We start from the raw sequence: 7,751 nt of genomic DNA on the forward strand, positions 1-7,751 counted from the left end.
ATCAATTCTCATAAACGCCGTAAATAATGATGCACAGAAAAATCGAGTGGAATTCTCCTCGAACTCGCGAGCGGATGGCATCGCTTAAATGGTTTAGATGACCTGCAAAAGTACGTAGCTATAATTCCTAACCCTAAAGGCAATTACCATATCCGCCGATAAAGTAGCTATTAATTCCTAACAAAGAAAGAGTTCTTTAATTAAGTACACAACTTTTGGCAACCAACTGGTTGGACAAAGAAAAATGATGATTATTTTTTGAAAACCCATTTGGCCACCTACCGCATTTCGAATTCCCAAAAGATGTGCGCCCCATAGCCACGTCCATCTCCTGGCCATTTCAAGCACCGAAGCACGGCCGTAATCCGATAAAAAAAAATAACATCGAAAAAGGAATATAATATAGTGACACACCTAAATATTTTATATTTAATTTTCATGACAAAGTCATTCGTACCTTTATTAATACTCTTTATTTCTTTGTATTGGATCCATAAATTCTTTTATAATCGAAAGAAAAAATAACATCAAAAGATTTATCAGAACTAACCAAAACCAGATATCCCTATGCAGGTAAAAATAACAATAAACCCCAGAAGTGTCTAATTTTCCCTCTTACACACTCGCTTTACAATGACTATATGTTTATGTTCATGCTTCCACAACTTTCATGCTTAATTTACACCCAGATTGTCCTTCGCGGGGACGAATTCTTCCCCCTTCGCGGGCCTAGCGTACAGCTACTTGAAACTACAAGTTCGAGGCTCTATCATTCTCATACTGTGAGGGCGGTGAGGACCCCATCTTGCTGGCCAGAGGAGTGTTCAGCCGGGAGGACCGTTTCGTGGGAACAAGGACGCTTTCGTTCTCCCACTTCTCAGTCTCGTCCATCTCCATGCTCTCGTCATCATCTTCGGCTTTGAAGACTGGGTGGAGGTATGCGCTCTGAAGATAACTCTTCAGGTTCAGGTTTGGCTCCCTCGCCCGCTCCAGGGTATCCTTCATCATAGCCTCCTGAAGGATTATAAACAGAAACCCACATGAGGTTGATGCGGCGGTCTCAGACAATTATTACAACTGGGCAGGGCCATCATGGGCTCATTGAACCCTGCTAAGAGCACGGCCGATAAATTCATACCAGACCAAACATTGGGCCTGATATGTTTCGTACAAGCATGACAAGGGAGGGCGCTCTTAGCATGGGTGATGTGGTCAGAAATCTTTGTGGTTCCCACGATATATATAAATAAGAAGACAAGGACCGGCTCAGCAGAAAGGACTGCAAGGGGGGGACATGACATACCTCTAAGGGGTACCGAATGAAGGCAGGTTCATAACGGCCTTTGCAGTATTGGTGGAAGTAGAGTGTGAGGACAGGTAGAGCTATGAGGAATGGAGTCGACTGAGCAGCTTCCTTCGTTGCCAACAATCCCATCAGAAGCAACTGAGATATGACCAGTGCCGTAATAATACGTCCGTGCACATCAGGCCAAAATGCCGCACCACTTTCATACTCCTGATTGTAGACATTTATGACCTGGATTTTCATCCAAAAAAAGAAAAGCATACTCTGAAGACGTTTATTTTGAGGGAGAAAAAGACAACCTCATATATAAAAATCTGCATTTTCTTTGTGCGGAGCAAATTCACCGAATATTGTGAACTGATTATATCCACATTACCTGATGACGGAACACCACATAAGCGAGGGCAAAGAAGACCAGTATGAAAGGGAGCAAAACAGGGGTCACGGCAGCATACACAAGGCCCAAGAGGAAATAGAGCTGGATCTGAGGCTCTCCAGTATTGAAGCCGATGCTTCCTGGGTCCATAGCCTCCTCGCGGTCCTTCTCGGTTTTCACAAGGAAGAAGTTCTTCAAGTGGAAGATTATCAGAGGCTTTATTCGTAAGATCTCCATAGCTACTCCCGCCCAACCATCAACCATGATGTAAGTTATGAAGAAAGTTGCCCTCTGTGGGATAGCCACCCCAATAGTCCTCGGAATCCTGCAGCATACAAATTGAACAAATATAAATGGAAAAAACACTGTCCCAAATTTCTTTGTGTCTATTCTCGGAAGTCGAAGCGAGTATGAAAAATAAGTATTTGTTATAGCACTTTCACATAAGGTTCATAGTTCTCAACGTCGTGTTAAGTCTAAATTCTTCAAGAAAAATAATAAAAGAAGCTGGAAAGGACTTCACATACTGGTTTGGAGACTGATGGATGAAGGATTTCAGTTGTGTCAGCGCCGAACCCACAATGACACTGCAGAGGAAAGTGTTCACAAGATTGAAAAGATAATAACGAGCAGCCCCTCTCCTCTCCAGAGATGAAAGAGATATGAAGCCTTCAAATTTAGACATTATCATCAATATTGTGGGTAGGAATACGAGAAAGAGCTTCAAGGCAAGCCCCGGGAGAACACCAGCAATGAATGCCTTAATAAATTTGCTGCATGAATACCACAAAGATACAGTCAGTTTCGAGAGAACTGAATGAAGTAGAGGACATGGTTCACAGAACTCGAACAAACAATAAACCAGACGACGTTTGTGTTTATGGTTTAACCTCTGACGAGTTCTTCCCAGTTTCTAAATTAACATAATGAAAAAGAGTTTTTAAAAAAATAACAAGAAAAGGGCGCAATTTGGAAGCAAGAGTTCTGCAGTTCAATGGGTTTACTAGCTTATCTGCCCTATGAGTCCTCTTCAGGTCCAAAGTCTGAAAATGGGGGGTCCACTTTGGTGGTATAACTACTGTATAAATCAGGAACTCAAGAGATCAGGAAAAGAATCAAAACTCACACTTCAATGACCGGTTTGAGAAATGGAACCACTTTCTCGATACCCTCGATGCTCGCAAGAGACTGAACGAGCGTAATGGGAATCATGAAGAAGAAAGTAAGGAAGAAGAACGCCACCCCTATAATCAGCCTCCTAACAGTAAGTGAGACATAAGGAATCGCGAGATTTGGCCAATAAACATCTCGTGGCTCCGGAGCCCAATCAGTGAGCCACAAAGTCGGGTTTCTGGACTGTTGAGTTTGTGCACAAACTGCTGCTGCCCATCGAGTCTTAAAGGACACAAACGATGCAGGCATGATAGACTTGGGGTCGTTCGCCACTTTCTCTCTCTCTTCGACTATCTAAATACAGAGTTGAAAAATCACTTTAAGCATTACGGTTACATATAAAAGTGTCTAAATACAAGACATGGGAGAGAATACTCACTTCTCTGGATACTTTCTCAATTTCAGAAGTATAATGATCAATTGCATCCACTTTCGTACCCCAAAGCCCGAGAAAACCCGTCTGCATACAGAGCACACAAGTGAAAAACAGAGTGACTAGAAATGATAAAAGAGGAGGCCGTATGACAAGAGTTGCAGAGATTTGAGTGCCTCTAATTACCTTCATTAAGGGCCTATCCGTGCGCTTTCTAGAAAATTTGAGCTGGTAATAGTCACGCCAGTTCTGCAGTTTCTTCTTCTTCTTGACCAAACTCGCAAGCTTGTTTGCATTATAAACCACCTGTTCGGAAATGTAAGCAGGGCGAATTCGTAAGAGTATGCGATCTCTAAAGTGAGCCACAGAGAAGAATGTGCATTTCCGATGAAGCTTCCTAGGCAGCTATAGAGTGCTCAAATCCGCAGTTCTTTAAGAGCCGATACTTTCTTATTTTAAAACAAGATCTGCTGGTGCAAATATTTACTAAGATATGATCTCTAACATTTGAAGCCACAGAGAAGAATGTGCATTTCTGATGAAGCTTCCTAGGCAGCTTTAGAGTGATCAAATCCGTTGTCGTACAAGAAGCAATACTTTCCTCTTTTAAAACAAAAGCCGCTGGTGCTAATATACCAAAGAGATACTTCTGAGAATCTAACCTGATTAGTGAGATAGTGATCGGGGTGATTGACCAGGAAAAAATGCTCCACAAGCTCACCAACCGATTCATCTGGGTCTGGTGGGACATTTCTCACAAGGACCTGTTCACAAAATTCTAATCTCATTGAACAACCGAAACACGGATGCCTACTGAATCTTACTCAACTTAACCTGCTCAACTTAATCCAAAACTGACCAAGTTTAATGATGGTTATAAATTAAAGGTAGCATTACCGTAAATTGATCAGGACGTCTTCTTTCTGCTTGAAGAAAGTGAAACCTCATATTGGCAACTTTCTCATACTCCTTTTGCAACACATAGCATGTCCAAAAGGTAAACCCATAAGCCATCACAATATGTGCCCAAAACCTAAAGAATGAGATCACATCAGAACCAAATGAAACATATAAAGCCGTGAAATGGGCAAACCGTAATTGTGGACATGAAAAAGTTCATGAGAACAATGATTAGAGTTTGGAACCTCTGCGACCCCAATGGTATGTTTGAGATGGAAAGCTTGTCAATATCACTGGCAGTTATATTTGCGATCTTGGCAGCTGCAGCAAGAGTACCATTTGTCCAATTAACCGGTACCAGAATCGTCCATGCAAGGAAAGCTATCGGAACAAAGATTTTAAGTCTGCATCGACAATATGACAGAAGTGATGATAAATACTTAAATAACAGTTCTTATTTACGAATAACAGTATCCAATTTGCTATTAATACATAAAAAATGCATCTAAATCACTCCTCACTGCAATAATTTCCAAGAAAAGAAAGCAGCTTGCCACCTCTTTTGGTGTGTGTGTATGTGTGCGTGTGTTCTACAAGAAAAAGAATAATCTATTTAAGGGATAGTTAGCAAGGACAACCTACTCTAACAAGAACCAGTTTAAGAAATGACTCCACCAAACAATCTTGAGGCAAGCATTAATATGATTCTGCCTCTCGTCAACATGTGATGTCCATCTTGACACCACTAAGTAAAAGCATTTTTCCACCTAATTACAAGCACGGAGATATTGAGAGAGATCAAGAATTATCACTATTTCTTAGATTAATGAACCAATTCAATTCAGAGAGATCTTCTATTCAAAAATAACCCTACTCATCATCACCGACGCATATAGTAGTAACTGTAACTTAAAAGATGTAAGAGAGGTCCAAGAATCCTACGGACCCCATCAAGTAGATGCGGAGATAGACAGCAGAATCCAATCCTGCGTGGTCAATAAGCTCGGGCTCGGGCATTTTAAGCGCATCAGGCATCCACTGCAAGAACTTGAGATACGCTCGAAGGTCCAAGTTGACAAACTTTTTCACAAAGGCTCCTCCATGAGTCGGGCGCAAGCCCTTGAGGTACCATTTCGGGAAATAAACCCTGTCGTTGAAGGGCTGGAGCCTCAAGATGGCAAACGCTATGAGAAAGGCGAACGCACTGCCAATGTTGAAGGCCGCGGAGAGCCCGATATCTCCGAGGGTCGCCATCTAATCCCACAGAAAGGGCCACCACACTTCACCCTGGAAGGTCAAAAGCTTCAATTTTTAGCTGATCCTACAGAAGCGAATCCGCCGGAACAAAAAGATCCCTTCTTAGAAAAAAAAAAAAACGGACGTACCAGATACGGAAACAAGACTTCTCGAGTCAAAATCAATCAATGAACAGTCAATTTTGAAACAAAAGCTTCCCACAAAGATATAGAAAGCCCAAAGACACTAGGCATCCTCCGATTCCGGCGAGACACAAAACCAAGCTCTCACCTTTTTGCCGGCGCAGTCCGAGGAAATGCCTTCCACAGAGAGCAAGAGCTGGGTTTACGGATCCGAAAGATGGAACAGGGGGAGTTCGGATAGCTTCGAGCTTCAATCAATCAAAACCCACAGATGGAAAATATTCCTCCTCCATCCATCTTCTGCTTCCTTCTTCCCCAGGAAAAGCAACGCACGATCCCCTGCCAGCACAGCAGCAGACCTTTCGATGGAGCCTAGAAATATGGAAGCCAAGCCAGAGAGAGAGAGAGAGGGTAGTGAAGAGAAGAGTGTGGATTGTTCTTTCTTCTTCACTTCTTCGCTGGGTCCGATATCGGAAGGTTTGAAGTTTACGTTTCCATTGATGGTCGGGCTGAGGATACACAGTCCAATTAACTTCCTTAATTAGAGTGGTTTCCCGCAGTATTTTATCTGCGGACACGGACGAACCGTGTGCGCGCGTAGCTTCACCCGCCGGACATGTCGGCACGATGCGCCACGTGGATTTGTAACGGCTAACTTCCCCGGAGGAACCGCGTCCCATCCCCAGCGCCGGGTCCACATGAGGCTTGTCCTTGATGTGGGTGGGTGGGACCCGTCTTAAATGCTCGGGATTACGTGGTCCCGGTATACCATGCTTTTTCCCAATCCTCTTTCCATAGATATAAAGAGTAATAAATCCACAAATATTAAAATATCTCGAATTAGTCCAAACAAAATATCTCCAGTTATGGCAATCGCCGGTTCAAATCAACTTTTTTGGGTTGCCTTTTTATTGTTGATTTGGATAGGTTTGGTCCCGGGTGAGGGTCGCTAGTTTAAACCGACGAAAGAAATCTTTGTAGCATGGCTGCGTTAGTTCGTTCGGTTTGACAATCTTGGGATTTGGCCGTTTATGATTAGGTTAATTACACTATATCTAGATATTGTGATCTATAATGGGAATTTGCGCTTGCTTAATTTCCCCGCAACGAAAATAAAAATTTATCATGGATTAATAGATTAGATTGAAGATCCCCTTCCCGATTTTAATTTGGGTCCATGGTGAATTGTTACGGAAGGTAATCGACCAAAATTCTTGGTTTCAGGATGGCTTACTGCAATTGTAATGTTCTTACTTATTGTGACTTTTATAAGTCAAAATTTTCCTTTATATCATGCTCGTGTAATTTCTTTATAGTGCTTAGGTATTTTTCTTTTTACTCGCTTTTACAGTGACCGATGTATCTATTTGGATATCAATGAATGATCCTCTTGAATAGGAAAAAAAATCTAATATAGAGATATATGGTATAGATAATCTCACTAACGGAAAATTATATCTTACACTTAGATTAATTTCTGCTTTTCCTATACTTGATGATGAATTCTTAATTTGTATGTCCCCATATTAGGGATGTACTCTGTTGAGGTAGATTACTAGCTTCCTAGTCAATGTTTTGGAAACTTAAATCACCATTCATTATTTTTTTCGTCTCTCATTCCATAAAAATGTCACATTTAAAATTCACGTGGCTTCTAAATAATATGATGTGCACAATTAGCATTTTTTTTATTCTAGAATAATTACTTGCCATCATCTCTAATCATACCTTGGGAAATCATCATAATCAACCAATAACTCATCCAATATCGATTTTGCACATTCTACATTGGGTGAATTCCCAGACTTAAATATGGAGCTCTGCACCCACAACTCGAAGTTCTACAATTTTTTGAAATTTCCATTTTGACAAATTCAATGACACCCAGTCATGATACTATCAAAGATAGTTAGTACATTTAGTATTCATTTGATTTTTAGCATATTATTTATTATTTTAAGGGAACAAAATGGATTTATGTTTTGGGTTTAGAAAAATGGTATGATTCTGTTGTGCGTTAGAAATCACACAAAAAAATTCAATAGGAAATCGCGAATTTATAAGAAATTTAAGTATCACTCCCTGTCAACTCAAGTTTTTGAGTTAAATGTTACCATAATAATATAAGACCAATGAAAATTTTATATCGTATCAGAAGACAGTTTACGCGTCTGTGCAAACTCATACCATACCAGACTCAAGTGTAAAAGTTGTGATCAATGATGCTCGTCGTCGATTGTGGAA

General features: G+C 41.0%; 1 protein-coding gene across 2 annotated transcripts; it reads right to left on the reverse strand.

Moving 5' to 3' along the window:
- Positions 1 to 450: 450 nt before the first annotated feature.
- Positions 451 to 6,040, reverse strand: LOC116207991 (calcium permeable stress-gated cation channel 1). 2 transcript variants are annotated; one of them, XM_031541154.1, is made up of 12 exons: positions 5,656 to 6,040; positions 5,075 to 5,415; positions 4,374 to 4,532; positions 4,126 to 4,261; positions 3,891 to 3,992; positions 3,415 to 3,534; positions 3,235 to 3,315; positions 2,809 to 3,149; positions 2,210 to 2,455; positions 1,683 to 2,007; positions 1,304 to 1,537; positions 451 to 1,014 (listed from the first exon to the last, which is right to left on the reverse strand). In XM_031541154.1, exons 2-12 carry the CDS (start codon positions 5,380 to 5,382, stop codon positions 751 to 753), a joined length of 2,316 nt encoding a protein of 771 aa, XP_031397014.1. In that variant the 5' UTR covers positions 5,383 to 5,415; positions 5,656 to 6,040; the 3' UTR covers positions 451 to 750. The 2 variants fall into 2 exon arrangements, with proteins under 2 accessions (XP_031397014.1, XP_031397015.1); XM_031541155.1 differs by having other exon boundaries at positions 5,075 to 5,449; positions 5,656 to 6,035.
- Between the last annotated feature and the right edge of the window lie 1,711 nt (positions 6,041 to 7,751).

The sequence above is a fragment of the Punica granatum genome, chromosome 5 (assembly GCF_007655135.1).
Source record: "Punica granatum isolate Tunisia-2019 chromosome 5, ASM765513v2, whole genome shotgun sequence".
NCBI classification, from domain to species: domain Eukaryota; kingdom Viridiplantae; phylum Streptophyta; class Magnoliopsida; order Myrtales; family Lythraceae; genus Punica; species Punica granatum.

Excerpts from the sequence above, each read along its gene's own strand:
- LOC116207991 (XM_031541154.1), bottom strand. The coding sequence starts at position 5,382 with ATGGCGACCCTCGGAGATATCGGGCTCTCCGCGGCCTTCAACATTGGC. Across the intron at positions 2,008-2,209 it reads ATCCATCAGTCTCCAAACCA|GATTCCGAGGACTATTGGGG; the intron begins GTATGTGAAGTC and ends TGTATGCTGCAG. Across the intron at positions 1,538-1,682 it reads ATGTGGTGTTCCGTCATCAG|GTCATAAATGTCTACAATCA; the intron begins GTAATGTGGATA and ends ATGAAAATCCAG.